Source organism: Haemorhous mexicanus, chromosome 1 (assembly GCF_027477595.1).
Source record: "Haemorhous mexicanus isolate bHaeMex1 chromosome 1, bHaeMex1.pri, whole genome shotgun sequence".
NCBI lineage: Eukaryota > Metazoa > Chordata > Aves > Passeriformes > Fringillidae > Haemorhous > Haemorhous mexicanus.
In genome coordinates, this window is record NC_082341.1 from 111,678,501 (window position 1) to 111,703,039 (window position 24,539).

General features: G+C 39.0%; 1 protein-coding gene across 2 annotated transcripts in view; it reads left to right on the forward strand.

Moving 5' to 3' along the window:
• LAMA3 (laminin subunit alpha 3) overlaps positions 1–24,539 on the forward strand; it is a 107,003-nt gene that overhangs the window by 14,643 nt on the left and 67,821 nt on the right. For both annotated transcript variants that reach the window (XM_059859361.1, XM_059859369.1), the window contains exons 3-17: positions 2,070–2,187; positions 2,805–2,923; positions 4,558–4,728; positions 5,764–5,861; positions 7,629–7,744; positions 10,670–10,788; positions 14,535–14,625; positions 15,594–15,725; positions 17,029–17,091; positions 18,174–18,212; positions 18,344–18,481; positions 19,322–19,456; positions 21,913–22,047; positions 22,452–22,498; positions 23,323–23,422. In XM_059859361.1, coding sequence (XP_059715344.1) covers positions 2,070–2,187; positions 2,805–2,923; positions 4,558–4,728; positions 5,764–5,861; positions 7,629–7,744; positions 10,670–10,788; positions 14,535–14,625; positions 15,594–15,725; positions 17,029–17,091; positions 18,174–18,212; positions 18,344–18,481; positions 19,322–19,456; positions 21,913–22,047; positions 22,452–22,498; positions 23,323–23,422 — 1,621 coding nt within the window. The remainder of the gene's footprint in view (positions 1–2,069; positions 2,188–2,804; positions 2,924–4,557; positions 4,729–5,763; positions 5,862–7,628; positions 7,745–10,669; positions 10,789–14,534; positions 14,626–15,593; positions 15,726–17,028; positions 17,092–18,173; positions 18,213–18,343; positions 18,482–19,321; positions 19,457–21,912; positions 22,048–22,451; positions 22,499–23,322; positions 23,423–24,539) is intronic.

Here is a 24,539-nt window from a genome sequence, read left to right on the forward strand (position 1 = left end):
ATCTCTACTCTGAAACTTGACAGTGAAGTAGCAGAAGTTACTCAGACAAAGAGTATCAGAAACTCAGTAAGAGCAAATCTTGCCTCTGTCTGCAAAGTATTCACCTATTTCTGACAATGGTTAAAATCAGGCTTTCCATCAGCATTTTGAGGGCATTACTCCACCTGTGCAGTCAAAGGTCTGGATTTTGTCATGGCTCTGTCAACAGAATGGCTGCCACTTACTCTGCTCAGTGTTGTTGTCTAGTAAGTAATTTTTCCTATGGAGATAATGTCTGCTTCCTAATTTAATATCTCTGGAGGTAAAGCTGGTGCTTTTCAGGCTGTGTTAAATAGCAGGTTAAATTTCAGTGCGAACAGAAAAGTTGGGTTATTTTTCTCCTGGTTCTCTCTGCACTGATCAAAGTCAGCATCATTCAGCAAAGCAAAAGTTTCTGAAATAGGTTGCAAGGTGTAATACCTGCTGCAGTGCCTTGGTGTGTTTGTAGAATAGGGACTTGCCCTGGAAAGTAGTTGTACATACTACATAAATGAATGCACAACAAAAAATTTTCTTTTTTTTTCTTCTGAGATGTGAGTTATTATCATGAGAACATGCTCCATGAAGTGCCTGAATTCCTTCCATTTCTTCTTGAGGTTTTACTTTTTACTGTGAATACAGTATACAGGTATTCAGAAGCTGATGTCTGAAATAGATGTGTGAGCATGGAGGCTGCATGTGCAGAGCTGGTTAGGGACAAGTATTTTCAGGTATCTGTTTCACTGTATTATTCACCATTTGCATCTGCCTCTTGGTGGTCCCAGTTGGTGTGACAGCTATTGAATTGTTCCTGGCTGACAGCTGAATGGGCCAGGCATGCCAAAAGATGCTGTTCCTAGTTCATGGTTGAGAGCTTGTATGCACTTGTGGTTTGGAGTCTAGTAAACTTTGTAAAGTATTAGCTTCAGGGTTATGACATTTATGAGGTATGAGCAAAGATAAACTGCTTGGGTGTAATTGATGTGGGGGCTCTGGTAGCAGTTACTTGACAAACTGCTGACTGCAGTCTCCCCCATCAAAGTGAGAATCTCCTGCCAGCAGATGATTCTCAGTTGAGGTTGTTGAGGGGGAAATTCCAGTGCAGCTTCACTTTAATATTGAGTGTACCTCAGTATTGGTTCACTTTTATTGACAGCTCCATCCATGTCAGAATTTAATTTTTAAATGGCCTTTAGAATCAATCTGTGTTTACCTTTTTGTGTAAAGGAAATTTTTATTGATGTCCTGGTTTTTAGATAGACTGTGGACTCTCCCAGGACTCTTACAGAAAGACTTCCTGTCTTCTAAGACCCATTTCTTCTCTAGTGTTTGGGAGCCCTCTGTGTGATACACAATGAGCACCTAAAGAAGCCAGATTAAACTCTTGGTGTTGGGAACCTTGAGCTGTTGGAGCTCTTTGAGCTGTTTTGGACACTGAATGAGCTACCTGTTACAAAAATCTCTCCTGTGCTGTTTGATTCCCCACAAACTCTGGGGTGGCTTGCTTCCATTACTTGGAAGGTCTGTCAAGTAGCAAATTCATCTGGAAATAATCTTAACATGAGGGAGCGGGTGGCTGGGATTATTATCAACCATGGGAGTCCCAGTATAAAGGGTATTTGCATTTTCTCTTCCATGATTTTTACGTGCCTTAGCTACAAGCACAGTTATGTGCTTGGAATACATCATAAATATACCAGGGTGCTGCAAAAGCAGCTTAGTGGAGTGATACAACTTTTCCAGGTTGAGTACTGTACCCTTAACACACCCAAGCAATCAGTCAGCTGCACAACAGACCTGTCCTGCAATGTGGGAGATGGCATTTAACACAGTCCTCTTGCAGATATTTTGATGTTCTTGAGCACATTGCCAAGTGAAGTAGCCAGCTGAGAATCTGGCCTCTGATTTTAGTAGGAATGAAACTGCAGAGAATAACCTTCTCCCTGTGCACTAAAGAAAAAGTGTTTATTTGCATTAGTTTTATTATTGCTGTGCTTTTATAGAGTTCAAAAAAAACCTCCTGACAAGATCTATGTATATTTTGTTACCAGCTCTTCCATGTTGCCTATATCCTTATCAAGTTTGCAAATTCTCCTCGTCCAGATCTCTGGGTCTTGGAAAGATCAGTGGACTTTGGAAAAACTTACACTCCCTGGCAGTATTTTGCTTGTAAGTATTAATCCTTGTGTCACTGGTCTGTTGGGGACAGGTTTCTTTAATAATTTCCTCAGTAGCAGCAAAATCAAACCATTGGGCTTGCTGAAGATTTCACGTGCAGAGAAGACAGTGAATGTTAAATACATTTATCTTTTCTTATTTAGGCACAATAAATTAGTGGTAGGAGTGTATGGGTATGGTATTTTGAAAGTGTATCTCAGTACATGAATGTTTTTCACTTTCTTAGAAATATCCAATATGTTTTCTTTGTCTTGATTTTTGGGTGTGTCAGAACTTTGGTGTCCTTCATTCCTTGGGACCCTGGCATTTCTTGCAAAAATCAAAGTGAAATACAAATGCAAAATCTTGGAGTAGCTATATAGCTTTTTTTTCTGGTGATGATATGAGAAATACTGTGCCGTGTCTTGTCAGGCACCACAGAATTGCTTAGGAAGAGAGATTATTGTTTTGAGGAAGGTCTGTTACTCTGTGCTGAGTGACACAATCACTGTTATTACTCTGTTATCGGGAGAACTTACCTGAAAATACAGCAGATACCTCTCTGCTAATTTAAATTAGAACAATAGGGCCCATTTTATATAAAATTAATTTTGTTCTTGCTTGATTAGACTCGAGAACAGATTGCTTGGAGCGCTTTGGAAAGGAAGCAAATCTTCCCGTGAGGAGGGACAGCGATGTCCTGTGCACCACCGAGTACTCTCGCATTCTGCCTCTTGAAAATGGAGAGGTAGGTGCTTTCAGGAAAGCATGTGTGATGCTGGAAGCAAACATCACTGGTTTCAGAAGTTTGTTGGAAGTAATTTTTTAGCTATGACTGCTTGAATCTCCATCAGTAAGTCCAAAATCTAAACCTCAGTGAAATTTTGGGTGAGTGACCTGACTCCTCCCAATTTTCAGCATTCCCTATGGGGGTAGGGGCTGCTCAGGGAAACCTGTGTTGATATTTATCATAATTTGTGTACCTCACTATAGCCATGTGCATTTGAAGGTGTTGACTGCATTTTCTGAGTTCTTCCAATGTGCGTGGCAATACTTGGTACACCAGAATTGCTCATGCGAGTGAAGGCTGTAGAAACAGATATTTACCATTCAAGAAATAGTAGCTTTTAAACATTTTTAAAAAATGTGGTTTTATATATATATATACATACACACACACACACACACACACACACACACACACACACACACACACACACATATATATATATATATATATATATATATATATATATATGAGAAAGCTACATGTTTATAATATAATAAAAGTTTTTAGAAAATATTGCTTTGATTTTAGCCATTGTTCCTTGCTAGGCAGAGCTGTGACTTGCATCCTTGTATTACTTGAATGAATGTTAAACTCCTGGATGTGCTGATGGCTCCTCCTGGCATTCTGCACTTATGCCTGATGTTGTTAGATTCCAGATATGAATTCCGCAAGAATTATTCAGAGTTTTGAGCAGATGGATCTAGGTTTTCATATTAAAATAGAATTTATTTGGTAAAGTATCTGTAAAATTTTCCTAATCAGATATTGTAAAGAATAATTTCCACAGAAGAACACTGCTGGTGCTATTCCCCATTACATGCTCCATGATTTTTCTTGAAGGAATTGCGCTGCAATTGGAACAATCATCATATCCTTGTTATGTGCTTCAGAATATAGGAGCCCTTTGAAAATAGAAATCTGTTATCTGGATGGTTGTAAAAAAATTCAAGTCTTTTACTGAGCTCTGTACATAAAAACGAGGTTTTTCATTCAGTAGAGATTCATGATTGCTAAGCTGCTGGTAGCTGTTTCTTTAAAAATAAAAAAGTATTGGATCCCTTGTTTTGGAAGTCAGAGAAATCTGCTTTCATGTGAGGGGCTTTTCTAAAGCAACACTGTGTACTTTCTTCCAGAAGACCATTAATATGCTCGCAGGCACTGGACCTGCTAACAATAATATTTTCCAGGAATGTTTGTGCCTTGACCCAAAAATAAATGTGCTTTGGGAAAGAGCCAAAATCTGATGTTTTTAATCAGGGTAAACTTCCATTGACACTGTCAACTATTCAAACAACCACTTGCAACTATTCCTATTGTTTTTTTCCTATTAAAAATGTACTTTTTGCATGCTATACCTGCTGTTTTCAAAACAGATAGAGGTCCTTTTTTTTTTCCTGATTTGTTATATGGATAATAGGAATACAGTAGGTTTCATTTTTCCCAATATCCTGACTTCAGTATGAATTGCCTAATTGTTACTGCAAATATGTTCGCAAACAATAATAAGTTATTGGATTCTTTTATTGATCCTGCTTTATGCTGCTCTTGGCACTTGATGTATTTTAACAAGAGTGTGCTTACTTCTTTGTTAGATTGTAGTATCTTTGGTAAATGGCCGCCCAGGAGCAAAAAACTTCACTTATTCCCCTGGTCTTCAAGAATTCACAAAGGCAACAAACATCCGCCTCCGTTTTCTCAGAACTAATACTCTGCTTGGACACTTGATATCCAAAGCGCAGCGGGACCCCACTGTAACTCGTAGAGTAAGTACTGTTGTCACTGAGGTGTAAATACCCAACAATCATACCCAGCATGCTAGGGACCAAAAAGTGGTCTGAATGTTTTAAGTTTGCAACATCCTGACAATGAGATTTGCATTGACCCACCTTGAAATCCCCATATTTTTCTCCAAGTTTGTTTGATACAAGAAGGTAACTGGGCCAGCATGGATTTACGGAGGGGCAGTAATGATTAGTGATTTTGCAACAGACCATTTTCATTCCCTTCTTTCCAATATGGAAGGAACTGGGTGCATCGTGGGAGCTATAAAGAGCCAAAGCAAAATTATTCTAAACTATCTTATGCAGAACTGAGGAGTTAAATCTCCAACTTTATTTGGCACTACTTTCTGATATTTATTCACAAAAGCTTTTCAGAAAAAAGTACTTGAGTTTATGAAAGAGCAGAAATCAAAGGCAGTACTTGAAAATTGCTTTCTTTCCACAAATCATTTGAGATGCCTAGGTGTTTTCAGTGTATTTTGGGCTATCCAAGAGCTTGAAGGCCAGAGTTCCACTCCCATTCAGTGGGTAAATATAAGGAAATACAGGGAACACCACGCAGAAATTCATATACTCACAGAGATTTCAGACTTCATATTGTATTGCTATTTTTAACCTTTTCATTTAAAATGAAGATTCGGTAACAATTGGAGGAAACCCGAGGGTGAGGCACCACACAAATGTCTGTACTGAAAAACATAAAGCTATTCCAGTTATTTGACAGCACTCCCATTAAATGTCCTTGCTGCCTTAAGACATTGCTCACAGGCAGAGGTAAATGCAGAATGCAGTTTACTTGGCAAGCAGCACAGCTTTAGTGTGAGGAACTTCTGGTGTTATCCTGGCCATGGGTTGTAGGATAGATGAATGAAATCTCAAGTGTTTTAATAAATTCCTAAAGGAGAGTAAAAATTTTTGTTGTAGAGACCTTCCAAATCTAGCGAACCTGATGTTGATATTTCTGACACAATACGAGCAAGGAAAGATCTATACATACTTCTTGTGCTTGTTCCACAGTATTACTACAGTATAAAGGACATCAGTATTGGTGGTCGATGTGTTTGCCATGGCCATGCTGAAGTCTGTAATCCAAAGAGTGCTGAAAATCAATACCAGTAAGTAAATGGAGCCTGACATTTATCTGAGAAAAACAATACATGAGTGCTTTCAAATGACCTTTTCTTATTATAGAATTACGTAGTTTTACGGGGATTTTTTTCTTTAAATTAAAAAAAAAATAGAACCTGCTAATGATTGGCAAGAAAACGTGTCAAGAGTGACTGTATGTGAAAGATAATAATAGAAAATATTTAGGTTTTTTTTTTTAGGTTAGGTTTTTCATTTTAATTGAAATACAAGTTCAGCAGATTGAATAATTGCTTAGAAACCCAAAGTTCTTTGAGTTGAACATCACCTTCTGATGATGGTATCATCAGGCATGAGTTGATAGCACCTTCTTGCATCAGCAATTAGAAGTCCAACTCAGGAACAAAATTGTGGGGGGGATAGAATGTAGGAGAATAGAGATAGTGCAGAAGGCAATCTCACCCCTGAGGAGTTGCAGCTGCACTAATTACCAAGGGCTAGGATCAGGCCTGTCCTTAATAGGCCACAGCTGTGTCCAATTAGGATGAGTGCTATAAAAGAGTGGGTTAGGTAGTTGAGGTGGGAGTTGCAGTTTGTTGGTTGTGCTGTGAGGAGCTGCCAATGAGAAATCACCAAGAGGGTGTGAAAGTTTTACAATAAGATAACACAAAATCAGTTGACTTCATGGAGATATTGAGCACTATAACTGAGCTCATGCAACATCCAGTGGCTTTAGATCATTACTGTAAAAACATAAAATCAAACTGAATGAAGTATTCCCTTTCCCTGTCAAGTTTGTGACCTCTGTGTTGATTTCACAAGGAGTTAGATCAGGCTTCTTGGCTTGCCTTCTGCAGGGAAATTACTATAAATAAGCAGCCTGTCTCAAATCTATTTTAAAAACCTGCTCTAAACCAGCTGTTGCTCTTATCCATGATGGTATTAAAACAAACTTTTATCAGGACGATGCAATATTTTCAGTTATGTTTTAATGAGGAATAAGTGGGGGAGATGTTTGCCTCCATTCCATGTGTCTGTGCTACAGAAAAATAAGTAAGATGAGAAATCTATCCAAATAGGATGATTATACTGGAAAGTTCTATTGCCCTTGTGTTATTAGACTTCATACATAAGAGAAGAATGTTGTGAAAGGCCTCCTGAGTCCCAAGGCCTTTGTTCATCCTGGTATTCAGTTACTATGCAGGATGGTAAGACCTAGCTCATAATTAGACCATGCCTGTTAACTAGGCTATTTAGCTAAATAAATCAATGATGTGCACCGTCTTAAAAATAACAAGATCAAGTTATAATATTGGTTTACGAAAAACACTGATAATATTACTGTAAACAAAGCATAATGGAAAAGTTATGAAAGCATGCATTTTAAGGTGGTAAAAATTTTGATTACTGTAGGCCAACAAGCTTGAATCTTAGAACAAAGTTAAAATAAGATACATTCTAAACTATTGTATATCAGCTTGATTTAATAATCTACAATAGTTACATAATCCAGTCTATGGAATCCAATAATAAACATTTTCTATAAGTAATGTGTTCTAATAAACTCATAATCACATGATTAAAGTCATCAATATTGAAGAATTGTAGGAAAGTTCCAAAACATTTTAGTCTTACTGATTGACTTAGTTACATGTGAGGTTTATGTCCTATCTTTTTCATACCATATGTGAGTCTTGGACTGCAGTGAAATGAAGAAAAAAGGAATTATTTTTTATTTAAAAACTTAAGAGATAAATTTTAAGCCCAGCTTCATTAAGAGGCTTTTATTTCTGTAGGTTTCAGTGTGAATGTCAGCATAACACTTGTGGGGAAACCTGTGATCACTGCTGCCCTGGGTATAATCAGAAACAGTGGCAACCTGCAACAGCTGGGAGCACAAACATATGTGAACGTGAGTAGCCAAAAAGATGGTGGGTTAAAAGAGATACTTACAAGAGGGTGGGAATTAGCTGTAGCAGACATGTTCATGGAACATAACCAAAGTGCTTTAACACTTTTTTTTTTTCTGTATAGTGAAAATGCTTTCCATACAGGAATAAAGAATCAAAAATGCAGTGAATATTATTTATGTTCTTCTTTCTTATTTAACAGTGGAAGTAATAATTTGTGTGAGAATATGGCATGAGAAAAGTAGAAGACTTTTTGTAGAGCATCGAGTCAACATTTCTCCCCAGTCATAACTGTCTGCTGACAGTCTGTGGGTCTCCAAGCAGAGCAGAGACAGTAGGCACCTCGTACAGCTCCAAAATGTTCCTTTCCATCACTTGGCCTCTTGGAGTTCGGATTGCAGAGAGGTTGCTCCAGGCTGCCACTGCTTATGGGTGCTTGAGCTGCCCTCCCTCCCTCCCAGGCTGAGAGCTGCCCCTCACTGGCCGTGTGCCAGTGGCACAAAGGTGTTTGTGGTGGGGAATCCTGGCGATTCCACACTCGTACCTCTTCCCATCCTTGTGTTTGGGCGTTTGGAGGACATTCGCCCTGCAGACTGAGTAGTCAAGCTGGAGAAGCCCATTCATTTGCCTTTTTCCCTCTTTCCCTGTGTTTCATTCTTAAAGAAAGTAGCAGCACAGACCCTCTTTTGGTGATGGGTTTCTACTGTCACACACGGGTGTTTTGCATCCCCCAGGTAGGAAGCTGGTGCAGTGGTGCAGAGCATTGCAATCTCTGTGCACATCCATTTCCTTTGTGTCTGGCCTGATCTATTTTTCTTATCTGCCTTTCCTGAGAGTAGCATAGCCAGTGGGTACAAACTCTTTAACAGGAGAACTTTATTTGAAAGCCAGAGATGTACCTGTATAATTACTCTGAGGAATAAAGAGATGACTTGTTTAATTAAAACTGCAGTACTAAGACTTAGGAGGGGGGAAGGAGGTTTTGTGTGATTAAAATGTTTGATAGGAGGTAGGCATGTTGGGACACAGTTTTTGAGCAATATTTGAAACCTCATTGAAGTCCCCCTCTTTAAAGGAAAACTTTTTTGCCAGAATAGAGACAGACAAAGAGCATAAATAACGTCATGGTTTTTGAAGAATTGTGTATAGCAGATCATCTACAAGATTCTGAGCCAAAACCACTTCGTTTCTAACTATCTCTGAAAAAAAATCCTTTTTAGTATGGATTGCTCCTAGCAGTTTGAGGTGATTTGTTGAGAGCATTTGCCAGGTGCAGGCCGCTTTAGCTGGCAGCCAGTAGTGAAGGAATTAAAACAACCTTATTCAGCTTTCCAGAAGCCTGAGGTTCCTTGAGAGAAACTGATTGAAAGAGGTTGGTGAAGCTTGTAGGGATCAGCCCAACATTTTGCTGTGAGCTTCCTGGTATGTATGTATCAGCAAATGGCCCAAAGTGCTGGAAAGGTGCTTGATGAGGTAGAAAGGGGTTTCTATTCCCCTATAAGTGAAAGTGCTGCTACTGTAATCAGGGCAAATTTCCCATTGCTGTTAGAAGACATAGCTGAGCTGTAGCTCACAAATGGTTTGACCCTAGAGGCAAGGGAGGTTTTATTTACATTGTAATTATACATATGTATCTATAATATTCTCCTTTTTTCCTTTTCTGACTTAATATCTTGAGCCAGCATCTCACGTGTGTAATGTTTTATTTTCTTGAATTTTATGAGTAAGAAAACCCAGAGATCTTCACAGGCTCTTACATCCTGGCTAGGGAGCCCAGTCTTGAACCCTATCCAGTTCTTGTCAGCAGACCATAGGGGAGCCTGATGGCAGGGTACCTCCTCAGCTTTGTGATTGGTAATTTCTAGGAAAAGTCTTCCTTATCTACAGCTCTTCAGATAAAAAGGCATAGGGAGAGTGCAGAGAATGATCCAGTTTCTATTGTCTCTATGATTATGTAGCAAGACACAGAAAATCCATTGGCCCTGAGTTATGCTCCCAGTTGTGCCAGGCACTTGGAATAGGGTTTGGAAGGATTGCCTCCCATATGCTTCCCTTATCCTGAAGAAGGGGCAGAGCGCTGAGCTTCTGTAACCCATTGTCTTCCAGAGTATTTTGTCCCCTGGTCCAGATGAAGGGAGGGTTTCCCTAAACATGAAGTAATACCTTTATCAAGTCATAACTTCAGGAATTTCCTGGAAAAGTAACTTCCTGTAGTTAAAAGATCAGCTAGCACCCAGATGCTCTTGGGGAAGCCTGTTTTTGCTCCCTGCATTCTTTCAAAAATATTCCCATTTGCCTCTCCAGCCAAGAAGGAAGATCAAATCAGAACAAAAAGAGGACATTGAATAAATTTATGGCCCTTTGGTTCATTCTATTTGTTTGTTGTTATGGGTGGTTTCTACACAGAATTATAGCCAAGTTTGCTGGTATATCTGTAGCTACAGCTGAATATGAGAGTTCTTGGGTGTAGGTCGTTTTATTTGAATGTATCTTATCTATAATTGTTAATTTTAAATAAAGGTTTAGTGCACCTAGAATTGGTCCAGATGTATATTTGAGACATGGCAAAATAAACTTTTGAGTATGTTTTTGATAATTTAAAAAAACCTGCTGTGGCCATTCTTCTGGAGCTTTCTAGTTGTGCATTTATGCACAGCTATATAGTTTTGAGATGGTACAACAGTTGCCTTCTCTAGTAAAACTAGCTGCACATTTTCTTCATGTCCACATTATTGTACTATGTTTCTGGTATGAAAATCCAGTTGTTTATAGGTAAGTACATTCATTGGAGTATACTCCAGCATGCCTGAGTGTATGTACACATAAAAAAAAAAATCTAACCTACTTTTACCTGCTTCAGGTAAATGCTGGAGATTGCTAAATTCCAGCATTATAAAGAAAGCTGACTTGGAACATTACTTTTTCAGCCTGCAATTGCCATGGACATGCTACTGATTGCTACTATGATGCTGACGTTGATCGGCATCGAGCAAGCTTAAACATCCATGGGCATTATGAAGGTGGAGGAGTCTGCATTAACTGCCAGGTAAAAAGGTCATTTTGATCAGTTTAAAAATATGTTCACACCAGTAGTTTTGGGTCTGACCAGTCCAGATGGGCCCATTTGTCTGATGGTGCTACTACTATTACTCCAAGTGTGGAAAAAAGGCACGTGAAAATAATCTGTCTTGTTCAACATTGCTTGGTAATGTGTAAAAGACACATAAAAAATGTATTTATGCTGAGTCCTGTGTGATCAAAATAAAACCACACAATCAAAGCAAACAATTTGATCAGCTATAAAAATTCCCTTTCCTTTTGTTACAAAGTCTGCCATTTCCCTCTGTAACAGAAGGAAGTAAAATTAATCAAATAAAATGCCAGCTCAAGCCATCTAGTTCCTTACTGCAGCAAAACACAGAGGATTCTCTCTCATCAGCAGAAATAAAGGAGGATCTAGACTATACCAAGATGGAAAGTTATAGATATTGGGAAAGCACAGAATCATGGAAGAGCCCTCTGGAATCTTTTTGGACTAGTGCTCCACTTAAACCAAGGCTGGATGCAAAATTATATCCAGTTGCACTGAGAAACATGCAGTTGAATTCTGCAAATTTCTGAGGATGCACTTTACACGCACTCTGGGTAATCTTTAACAGCACTTAATCACACTCCTGTTCAGCAGGAATTTTGCCAATTGCAGCTTGTGATAGTTGGCTTTTGGGCTTGTGCTGTGCCTTCGTGAGAAGAGTTGGTTTTGACTTTTGTGTAGAGGAAAGATGCCTTAGGTAGAGGAAAATGGCCATCAGGCACCTTCTCCCTCCACACCAACCAAATTCATTCCATCAGTTTCCCCTGAAAACAGAGGGGATCAACTCCAAAACTATCTTAGAGGCTCCACTGGGTTGAATCAAAAGTTGTAAATTTGGAATCAGAGACTTTACACTGTGTCTGTCATAAATGGAGAGCACATTCTTGGAAAGAACAAGAATTTCTTTCATTCTGACTTTGTTCTACTCTGGCAATGACTATGAAGAAAGATCAAATAAGACTCTGATAAAGATCTAATCTTGGCCTTATCTCTGCGGGACTGAACTACTTGACCTCCTGAGGTCCCTTACAACCCGAGTCATGCATTGGTTCAGTGATCTCGTGGTTAAATAAATCCAGACTTACTTGGAAGTCTGTCTTCCTTTTGTTGTCAAGTCATCTGATGTATGACAAGCAGCTGACCAGAATTTTGCATTGCAGGAAAATTATTATCAGTTCTATGTTCCTGTGAAGTCTATGCATCATTATTTATGTATTACCATGTTGTGCATTTTAAAATATAGCTGTATTCAAGCAACAAAAAGGGCAAATATCCAGTATAGATTATGTTTTCCTTATTCTTCCCACAATATAATCAGATATTGTCCAAAAGGCATTCAGAAGAAAGTAGCGTTATTTTTACTAACATGAGTAGAAGAAATGTTCTTTGTCTTCCCATTGACATGTCTGTGCAGAACTTTGTTCTTACAGTCTAGTAAGATTTACCATGTTGGTCCTTTCTATCAGCTCTTTGTTCATGAAAGAACATTTCTTTTAATACTACTTCAAATATAGAAAACAGCAAAATTAGTCTAAATCTACAAATCCTAGTTATATAACTGATATGAATTGTTTGTAATTAATTTTGTGGAAGTTAAGTTGGATTAAATGAGTTTAAATCCAATTATAGCTTTCTTTTTTTTTTTTCTTTTTCTTTTCATTGACAAAAGGGATGAATTTTAGTTTACTTTTTCTGTTTGTGTCAGGGGAAAGCAAAGTTTTAGGAATGGATGCCTGAATGAAGAAGTGATATAAATGAAGTGTTGCACAAAAAGATAGAATCAGTTTCTTTAGAGTATGATGGCAGAGGTGCTCTGGAAACCACACAATCCTACTCAGAGTAGGTCTAATTAGATCAGGTTGCTCAGGAACTCATTCTTCCAAGCTTTGAACACTTCCAAAGATTGGAGTGCCGCAGCTACTCATGGCAACCTTTTTCAGTGTTTGACTGCCTGCATGACCTATTTTGTCCCTAACATCTAATTGAAATTTTCCATGTTCCAATCTGTGCCTGTTGCCTCTCATCCTTTTTCTGTGCACCTCTGACAGGAGTCTGGGTCCATCCCCTCTGTATTCTCTGCTCCAGTAGTAGTAGGTAGCAACAAATTCACCCTTCTCTTCTTAATGCTGAAGAAACCCAACCATCTTCTTTGATGTCATGTGCTTCAGTCTCTCACCATCTGTATGGGTCTGCCCACAGTACCTCTTGTCATATCACAGAGGTCCGTGAGGTTGATTTGGGAATATTTTGCACTGGGTAAACTATGCTGGATATGTCCCATCCCCTTCATGTCCTTTGTGTGTTCTAAATTTGTTCGCTGAATCTCCTTCGCCACTGAGCAATGGGCCCCTACCCCCATTAGCTTTTCTTTTGCTGCTCCTCTACTCTTGGAATATTTCTTTTTGCGCTTCACCTTCCTTGCTGGTTTTTAACTCTGCTAAGTTTTGGCTTTCTGAACTCCCCTATTGCATATTTGGGCAATGTCTTTGTGTTGCCACCAAATAGCCTGCCCTGCTTCTACCTTCCATGCACTTTCTTTTTGAGTTTGAGATCAGTCAGAAACTCTGTTTATCTGTGCTGGCCTTCTGCCATCTGCTTGCATGTTGGAAAAAGCTGTTCTAGTTCTAAGGAGGCTGTCCATGAGAGTCAACTCTATTGGTCCCCTGTCCCATCCAAGATCCTGTGTGATCCCACTTTCACACAGGATCTTGTCAAGCAGCTCTCTGAGCAATGACAAATCTACTTTTCAGAAGCCGAGGACTGTAATTCTGATATTTGTCTTGTTTGCTTGTCTTTCTTTCATACATTCAAAATAACTTCTGGACTACTTGCATCCTGCTGCATTGTCCTTCTGGCATCTTCCCGAAGCTCTCTCTGGGCTGGGGCCACTGATGTGCCACTGAAGTGAGCAGAGCTGAAGAGCATGCAGAGTCCTGAGTGCCCTGCTCATGAACTGCTCACCAGTCCATCCAGGAAATGCTGTGCCCCTGCTTAGCCCTGAATTGCAGCACCCCCTAAGGAGGAACTAAACAGGGAGTGGGGCAAATGTTTTGGTTGCTCCAGGGCAGAGCTTCCTGCTCTGGTTCCCTGGCTCTCATGTCTGTGAGCTCATCAGGGTACCTCATGACCATGATTTACTCAACTTGTACTTGCCATCACTGCTCTAGTTCAAATTACTTAGGGTTTGGTTTTTTTTCTGGTGTGCCTAAACCACATATTTATAGAGACAGACACTTTTCTAGTGGAAAATCTATTTTGTGCTGGCTGGACTGTTCAGTTTTTTGTTTCTTCTGGTATTGCTGATCTTAGACGCAAGATATTCAGAAAATTATTATGTAGTATAAGAAAAAATTAATGTTGCAGTTTCTTGAACAATATATATATGGTGATAAGAAAGTAACCTAAAAAGAGATATTTCATGGTATAAAGAGATGTTTTTCCAAAGGTTTTTTTAATGGGACAAGGGGTTTATAGTGCTTTAAAGAAAAAATTCAGCTGCTTTATGTGAGAATACCATGATTCAGAACATGTAGAGAACAGGTGGTTAAAGAACACCACTTGATTGACTCTTTATTGCAGTCCTATTCAGTTTTTTCCACTTCTTAGTTGTATATAGAACAGTGTAAAGGATGTTATTGTTTCTTAATTCTTCTAAGTTCCTCTCTTTATCTTGTACTATCCTTTTGTTTTATTTTGCACAGCATAACACAGCTGGGATTAACTGTGAGAAGTGTGCAAAAGGGTACTATCGTCCTTATGGTGTTCCTGTGAGAGCTCCCGATGGTTGCATACGTGAGTCCTTCTCTATGGAGTATCTTCTCCTGGTGGCTTGAGGGTTTTGGGCTGTAATCAATGCCTAGGATGTGTCTTTGTGGAGGAAAAAATGAAAGAGTGGGCAAAAGATGTTGGAGAAGAGCTAAAAATTAATTTCTGTGTTGCTTTAAACCTTTTAAATGATATTCTTCCCATGTGTCACATGAGCATATTGAGAACAGCAGAAAGAAAATAGGCCATAAAAGGATATGGAAGAGATAGGATCATGGAAAAATGGGATGCTGCTGCGCACCCCACAGTGAGGAGGATCTCAGCAGCCCTGGGAAGCCATTCTCATCTCCTGTTCTCGTGATCTTGTTTCTCTTATCTCTCTGATGTACATGTGAGCTATCCTTTGACCTTGGTCACTTGAAAATTTTATTCTATAGCTCAAAAGGTCGCAAGGATCACTGCATCTGATCTCATGCAGTGCTGAGCCCATCGACTAATAAGTGATGCAATAGGGTAATTACTAATAGCACACTTGAAAAAGAACTGAGTATAGGTAAGAGGAAGGTGTTGGATTACAAAGAGGCTGAAGGAGACATGTGACAGGCTGGAGGAAACTACAGTTAAGTTGTGTTTGGGGATTGAAAGAAGTGGGAAATCAGCAGAGCTGTGGTCATAGTGTTGCATGTAGTGTGTAAATCAAAGTGAATAGTGTGGTGCTTAGCCTATAGAGAGAGATGAATGGTTGCCACAGAAAAATTGCTGTGAAGGAACAACATGCAGCTTTTGGAATTAAAAACTCCTAAATGCTCTAAGAAAATAACACAGGTTTTGCTTTTAAGGGATGTATTGGTGATATTTAATACTTGGGAAATGTTCACTCTTTAAATGAGTCATTCACATCTGCAGGTTTGTTGTTACAATGCCATTGTGCACTGCTGTAAAAGACAAATTGATTATTTTCCAAAGAGTGCCTAATTGCTGGTACTTTTACTTAGCCTGCAGTTGTAACTTGGAGCATGCAGATGGCTGTGAGGAAGGGTCCGGCCGCTGCTTCTGTAAGCAGAATTTCCAGGGAGACCACTGTGAACGCTGTGCTGATGGATTCTATGGTTATCCATTTTGTGTCTGTAAGTATACAAATAAAATTGCCTCTTTTTCTGTATTTTAAATCTGCATTAAAGAATTAATGGTTTTCATTGCTCTTGACTTGGTTAATAAACATCTGGTATTTCAGCTTCTCATTTTTATGTGTTCTGATAAATCAGTTGTTACAATACTGAAGAGAGTTGGGTTATTTAACAAAATGGTAGTGACTTGAGAAAAAGAGATTGTGCTGCATTCTCACAATTCTGAAATCATTTGAGACATCAGGTTTGCAGCCTGATGAGTGAGCTGTGAACTCAGTGAATTGTGAACTCCAGTCCTAAAGCCCTGGACAAATTGTTTAAACGTGTCAGGATTTTTAGGGATAAAGACCGTTTGCACAGAGAAGTAGAACATGACTGTAATGACTGAGAGGGAAGAAAATGGGTATGTGTTCTCCTTGACACCTCGTAGGATTAAGAACTTGCATCTCTGATAAAGTGCATTTCCAATAAAAAATTACATATAAAATAACTGAGCAGAAAATGTAGCATCAGGATCACTGCATAAAGGCTTCTGACTCCATGAAAGGATAGCAGAAATGCATCAGAGGAATGTTTTGTGCCTTCAGGAAAGACGTGTTTCTGACAGCTGATAAAAGACGTGTTGATCTAGGACAAGATCTGAGGTCTGACTAGAAGAGAGGTACCACAATAGAAACACAAGAAGAGGGAAAACAATACAAAACAAAGGAAACAAAACCCTATGGAAATTGAATGTTGTTTGAATTCAGGTAGACATTGATCTGAGTCCCACTGATGTGTGTAGCTCATTGATTTGGATCCCATCTCAATGCAAGAAAATTTAAGAACAAGAAAGACAATCTGGAGGACTCAAAAGCTCCTAAGATGTACATGTCATAAATTATGGCAGTTCCTGTAGCAGCTGGTAATGCCACATAGAAGGAGATGGACCTTCAGCTGGAAGCAGGAAATGTGAAATAAATACAAACATCCTTAGGTAATTCTTACAATGCTGTCTAGTTTAAGAAAGCTTTCTGCACAAAAGAATAAGGAGCAGGAAGGCAACGTGGTGGCATTTCCAAATGGTGACTGGCCTTTGACACTGCTTTTTCAAGAAGGGAACCTTGTGTCTGAATTGGGAACCAAAAGTGCAAACCTCTTTCCTAAGAAAACTAAAGAAAACTAAGCTGAAGTTGGGTAGTAGAGTCATATGAATATCATGCTCTCTGTATTGATGGTAGGTAACTTCATTGTTTTTAATGAATTTTTAATGAATTTAATGTGTTTGTTTCCAATGATCCTCGCTGTTTCTTTTGTTTTAAAGATACTCCAGTGTATCCTTCTACTTCTTCAGTTCCAAGTGATGCTGTGGCTGGTGACATAATAGGCAAGTTCTTGGTGGTTTTTCCCCATTTCACTGTTTTTCCCCATGTTGCTATTTTTCTCTGTTTCAGTGGTGCCCGCTCTTTTGTAGAATAATCGAATCATTAAGTTGATTTTTAGGTAGTAATTTTGCCTCTGTTGGTATTTATCTTTCAAAAGAGCCTTTGTTCTTGCCAAAAGTTTATCATACTGTCATGTTTATACCACACAGTTAGGTGGGCTAGCTCCAGATGGAGTTATGGATCAAAATAACTTAAGTGAGCCTCTGGCAAGCATCTGCAGGAGGAGCTGACCATCTTGTTTGGTGCACTTAAGAACAGATCCATCAAGAGTTTCTGACATGTACAACTTTCTGACATGACAACCACTGCTTTGTGGTGTAAATCTTTCTTGAGGCTAGCTGGCCTCTGCCTCTGGACTGTCCTCTGTCACCCGGCAAATTGTACATTGCCCTTGTCAGTGAAGGACTTGGATTTCTAAGAAAACTTCATATTTCTTGTTTAGCCCACTGTAAAGCTGCCTGAAATCCATACAATGATTCCCTTGGTGGGCTTAATTTTTTTATCCTATGTTATTGTTCTGTGCAATGGAGACATCATCACAGCTAGCATTTAATCTCTTGCATACATATAATGCCCTTCACCTTGGTACAGCATCCAGAATAATTTCCCTGGTAGGCCTCTGGGTATTCTTTGTTGCATATCCCCTTTTCTCACAATTTTTTTAAAGGAAGAAGAAAAAAAATCCAAAGGAAAGTGAATAAATATAACTGGAGAAAATAGTTCTCAAGCTCTTTACCATTTTAATGAGCAGCATCTGAATTTGAAGACATAAGAAAGGCAGCTGCTTCTAAGTGGAAGTTTTAGTAGAAGTTGTAAATTTTTGCTGTCAGACTGAGCACAATTACAGATTGTGGTTTTTGAATGAGATGTTGCATGTAAGACTCAGACAAATAGGGTATTTTTGTTCAAGAGTAATATTTACTAAGTACTGATCTATTTTTCTCTGCAAATTACAAGGAATTCTGGGATTATATGCACTCACTTTGGTTTTTTTTTTTTTCTTTTCCTTTCCTGTTTTAATTAGGAGGCTGCAGACCAGGGTATTTTGGCCCCCAGTGCCTGTGTAAGTGGCGTAGTTTCTTTGACACTTGGAGCCTGTGCTCCAGGATAAATGCCAACCTTTGGCTTCCAAGGGAAATAAGAACTTTAAGATCATAATAATGCAAATGTTTTCTCTACAAATGTGCTCTTCAGCGTGCCAGTGCCATGGTGCAGGAGTGCTGGGCAGTGACTGTGATAGAAGTACCGGACAGTGCAGATGTCGAACTGGATTTGGGGGTTTTTCCTGTGATACCTGTGCAGCTGGCTATTTTCAGTACCCCTTCTGCCAGGGTAAGCCAAACATTCTCCTTTGGCAAGCATATCCAAACCACCAAGTTTTATACTGAAGGGTGAAGTTATTTTGCCATGGAGATGTATTCATAACAGGCTCTCCCAAAACTCACAAAAGTCAAAGAAGAATAATGTGATGAGGGGAGATTTTGATCTAAAAATTCCCCTGTTTCCTTGGTTGCTGTCTGCTGCTTGATGCAGCTGCCAGACTCTCGTTTGTGTTTGGATTTAGTAACATTGATTAAACTTAGAATAAATTTGGAAATATTTCTGTTACTTATCCTTGGAGGTTTTTTTTAAAAAATGTGCTTAATATGAGTTTGCAACCTCACTTTGATGCACTAAGCTACCCTATCTAATCAATACTATAAAACTGACTGGTTTAGAACTTTAATAGCTGTCTCTGTACTGTCTTTTTAGGCCATTTATTAACCACTCCCACCCGAGAGTGTAAATCTAAACCATGAATTGTTTTGCTTCAGTCCCAGAAGTGATGGAACTATTCTCAATAGTTGGCAAACAACTTGAAATTGATAAATCCGACTCTCAGTGGGGCCAGTCCAAGTGTAGTGCTTTGACACTGATAATTGAACTTTGAGCCATCTTCCTTGCTCTTTCATTAATGTTTTCCTTGTTCCTGAATTGTTACAGATGTGAGCAATCAATAAAAGCTGTTATGAATCCATATAAATCTGATGGGAAAATTGTCACCCTGTTGACCATCAGGGAGCAGGGAGTTGCTTTTACTGCTATTTTTTCAAATGTGTTTTTATTTCAAGAAAAATCAAAGAAGAGAGCCTGTACAGAGGCTGCCTCTGAAATATCTTTTCTCATTGGCAGTGTGTGAATGTAACTTGATGGGTACCCAGCCTGAAGTCTGCGATTTTCTTGGGAGGTGTCTTTGCCGCTCAGGGGTGGCTGGACTTCAGTGTGACAGCTGCCAGCCTGGCCACCACTCATTCCCTGCCTGTCAAGGTAAAGCTGCTGATTGCATGTACAGCATCAAACAGGGCCCTGAAAAGGCAGACAGCAGTGCTTTCCAGGACAGCAGCCAGAGCAGTGTTCACAGCAGCAAATGGGCAACTCCCTCTTGTGCTCTACAGTGAAATCCTCATATATTTTAATTCTCCAATTTCAGGCCTTTTTTTTCCCCTTCTAGTCAGACTGTTTGATGTACCCTCAGTCAACACAGCTGTCTTAATAATAACCAGAGCATATGAGAGCTGTTCTTACATGGAGGCCCACAGTTACAGGGTGCACTTGACTGCCGAGGAACCAGCGTAGCAGAACTGTGAAGCACTGGTCTGCTTTTGCAGGGAATCTTTGGGACCTTATTTAGTACCAAAGTTTGTTCTGTAAATCTGAAGCTCTTATTTTGCCGTTCATGGTGGTTTCTCACTCGTTCTAAGATCATCTGACAGGAGCTAACCCAACCTGTGTCCATGTAGGCATGAAATATGAAAGATCTCTATGGAGTTTCCCACCAAGGACTAGCCTGCTGTTTTACAAGACAAGGAAATTAATGGAGGATAACTTTTGAGTATCGTAACGGTTTTGTGTGCGTAGGAGGACTCCCATCAACTCCTACTTGGCCCTAGGTTTTGTCTGCCTTTGAAGTGAATGAGAGAGGGGGCCCTTAATCCTTAGTGATTTTTCCATAAAGAAAAAATATAGAATATTGCAGAGTTCTGGTATGGGCTTTCCTGTGCTGATTAACAAGATTTATGTATAAAATTATAATTTGTTTTCTTCTCTCTTGTTATTTTGGTTGTTGACTACGTCAGTCTTCTTCCTTTGGGCTTATACAGTTGTTTATCTCCTATAAAGGGACAGCAGAATTCTTTATGCCCTCATGCCCTGGTTTCACCTTGGGTAGAGTTAATTTTATTCCTAGTACTGTGTACAGTGCTGTGTTTTACCTTTTTACCCCAATTCTTCTCTCTATCCCATGGGTGGGGTGTAAGTGGCTGTGTGTACCTTTTTGCCAGCTGGAGTTAAACTGTGGCACCTTGCAAAGATGGGCTGAGTTGCATTACCAAACACAATGGGTGGAATACAGAAACACCACATCACATGACTGTGGGTTTTATGGTCTGGAGTAGATGAACATTTTTAATGAAAAACATAAAATCAGGATTCTGCATTGGTACACACTGTTCAGTGGTTTTAAAATAACCTTTATTTTTTCCTAGAGCAAAATCAAGTAGCAATCTTAAAGCAAATCAAACCCATATTGAATATGTTTGATCTTTGAACACCAAAAGCTGAAAAGAGACATAAAAGCTTAAAAGAGCATGCAAAAACAAATTGTAGAAGACAGATAAAAATAGCTGAAAACACAGTCAGTGGGATTACTCAGAACTGCTGCAGTTCACAGTTTGTTCAGTTAAAATGAGCTGCCATGGGTTTAAACATAAATTAACACAGCATGCTGCAAGCTGTGGGGGAAAGTGAGCAGCCCAGCCTCCTATTCCTCTAAGGAATTGTCATCTTCAAAAGAGAGTCAGATCTATATTTCTTGGGCTGCTGTGACTACAACTAATCTCTCTGGTCGTGACTTGTTGAATTCAACAGAAGCTTTATTCAAACAGTGATATCAAAACAAAGGCTTTAAACAAAACACTAATACTTAAAATTAGGAGAGAATGCTATATGGTAGTCAAATGATGAGGGATTCTAGAGTAGGTAATGTTCTTGGAAGCTTCAGTGATTGTATTTCTCTTTACACTACTTTCCTAGCAAGCCCTGTGTCTTTCCAAGCATCTTTAAAGTAAACACAGCAAAGTCAGATGTCTTTGCAGCAGAAAGAGGAACCAAAAGGGGGAACCAGAAACATGAACATGTAGCAGAAGACAAAGTTTGCTTTGTATTTCTGTCAATCATCCATTTCTGGCAGTCATAACATCCAAGTAGTTAACTGTAGCACTTCATCTTGTACCTGGGACAGCTGGGATGCCCAGATGGGGTCCCATTCCTGTACCTGTGAAGTATGACCCTGTGGAACATTCCAGCATCATCTCAAGACAACAGCAGGTCTTGTCTTTAGCTGTTAGCCCAAAACAGTGGTAACTCCATGAGAAGTTCATTATTACAGTTGACAACATACTTTGAATATATTTTTTAAAGATTTTTAAAAAGTATTTCTCTCATGTGACATTCTTCCCAAATGTAAGATGGATTATGTCCCTTACATGTGTTTTGCAAGGCATCAAACTAAATCTCTCAGCTGTGAGTTACAGAACTGCAAGAACCAAGATTATCAGTGGTTGAGGACACAATTGCAGAATAACTGTTTTGGGATATTGATTTTTGCTGGTAAAATTATGGTTTGTCTGGTTTTCTGAACGTGAATGATTGATTGCATTCAAAGGTAAGTTTTTTGGCAAATTCTAGATTTAGACATGTATCTGTTCTTTTTTTTCTCTGTGCAGCATGCAGTTGTGATGATGTTGGCTCATTGGGGAATACCTGTGGCCCTGGAGGGCAGTGTCCTTGCCGTAGTAACTATGCTGGGCTGAGATGTGACCAGTGTGCTCCAGGATATTACAGCTATCCCAGCTGCTTGCGTGAGTAAAAGCCTTCCCTACTTTTATACTGGGGTTTTCCTTCCTATTTCTGCAACATGGAAGAAAATAAATCTTCTCAAATATATTTACATTTTAAAAGATTTTTATGTTGATGGCACAGGAACTTTAAGAAAATATATGTCAGTTCCATAAATTAGTGCTCTATTTTTCCAAGTGACTGCTTTGCATACAAACCCAAATACTATAAATCAGGCTAAATACACATTTAAAAAAATCATTATTAAAGGCTTCTGCTGTCTCAGAGTTTAAAGTATTTGAGTCTCTCCAAGGTAACCATATTAAAAAGCCCTTTCAAGCTCACACTGGCTACATTGTGCTTCTGCATTACTACATTCCACAGCCTCTGTTTTCAAAAGATCTTTCAATGTGTTTATTTTATAAAGGTGTCAACAGCGAGTGTGACCCTGCAGGTAGCATTGGTTCTCACATTGTAAGTATTCTGCCACTCCAGCTAACAGTGCATGTTAATCATTCATGTGTCTTTGCTGAACACATCCAGCTCATTGCTCAAGGCCTGAAGCCTGCTCTTAGGCTCTAAAAGAATTGCAGGAGCTTGTTTGAAGAGTAGGAGTAGAAATAAACTTTGTGTTTTGCTCTTTGATCATACCAGTGCAAAACCTTGTCAAGGATGGGGGTTTTTTATCTTTTATATATACAATATGCAATCTGTTTATGTCTTTTTGGTATACTCTTAACACTGACATATGCATGAAGATATAAGCCTGTGCATGACTCAAAGACGACCTGGGTCTGGGTTGCAACAGGCCTTTCAGCATCAAATTATTCTTGAAAGATCATTACATCTTTGTTGCCATTCCACTATTTTTGTTATTAATACAATGATGGTTATTATTGGTGTCTTAATGGTGTCTTAAGATGGTGTCTCCCACCAATAAAGAAAAGATTAAATATAAAAATGAATTAGTATTATTAGGGAAATATGGGGGTTTATTCTTTGTACAAACCAGTTAATACTTTGGAGCAGTTCTAATAAGGCTATAAAAGAACTGGAAAGTACATCCTTTGGGACCCTTAGAATAAATTAGATACATAAAAAATATGCAGGGTGGAACAATCCTGTGCTGATAGTTTAAGACAGAAAAATCTAAGGTGTCTGAATCAGCCTGAAATCCATGTATCTGTAAAAGTCAGCAAACTACTTGAGCTCTTATCAATATTAGGTTTTCTTAGTAGTAAAGATCAGTAAGTTTTTATGGAGCCTGTGTACCCATATTAGCTCCTTTCTGTTGTTAGGGATATTGTCAATGTCTCCAGCATGTTGAAGGTCCTACCTGCAGTAAATGCAAACCCTTGTACTGGAACCTGGCCAAAGAAAACCCCGAGGGATGTACAGGTATGGCTTCATGACATATTTCTTTGGCTTATGAAATGTAGTCATCTTTATTCTCTGACACTGTCTGTGGTGCTCTTTGTGACTTTCACAGCTCCTCTTTACAGCATGTTTCTCGTGCAGCTTAATTGGAACACCAAACTACCCATGATATCAGCAGTTACTTTCAGAAACCAGGCCATAATTTCATGGGTGTTTGCCTAGTGCTGAACCAGGGTGTGCTCTGAAGTTCCAATGATGTTCACTTCATATGGCCCTATGACAGATCTATTGGGACAAGACAGGATTTTCACCTGTAACCCTAAAATCAGAGTTTGGCTCATTGTTTTGAGAAAAAAAAAAAAGTGCTTTTTCACTTTGTTATTTCCTAGCTTGGAGTGTAAAGCCTTCTTGTGGCCTCAGGGTGTGACAGATCTGTTATGGTTTATATCTGTATAATAACCTGTGATTGTCAATGTTTTCCAACAGGAAGTATGTGTTTTTAAGGCAGATAATAATAATTAATGAAGATTGAAAAGGGTAAAGATAAAAAAAAAAAATCTTTAAAGTACTCTCCAACTGTTTCCTTTGGAACAGATTACTCCACAACAGCCACTTAGGATGAGTAGCTCTAGACCTGATAAGAGTATCATTAGATTTTTTTACTTTAGATCGCTGAATACTTAACAACTCCTCAAATATTAAGTACTTCACTTTCCATGTAATTCTCTACTTTCAGTCACAGAGTCAATACTGGGTTTGTCCAAACTTCTGGCTCAGCATAGTTCCTCCCTGCACTATTTTCTCCATTTCTATTTCATATGGAGAGTTGATTTGGTGCCAGAGTAGCATTGCAGAATAGGTGCCAGTCAGACTGGAGGACACTGTTTTGTATCAATTGTCTGAATGTTTCTAAGAAAGAAAATTATTGTAAATTCAAATTCAATACTGTTTTTTGTCAAATACAAGTTAAATCACTTAAAAGCATACCACACATACCTAGAAGTCCTCATTCTTTCTCCTTCTCTTTTTCTTCGCACCTCATACCAGTCTGCCGTTCTGAACTCCAGAATAAAATCCACCTTCTGCCACATGGACTCAAAATTGCAGATTCTAGGTGGTGGGGTTTTTCCATGTAAAG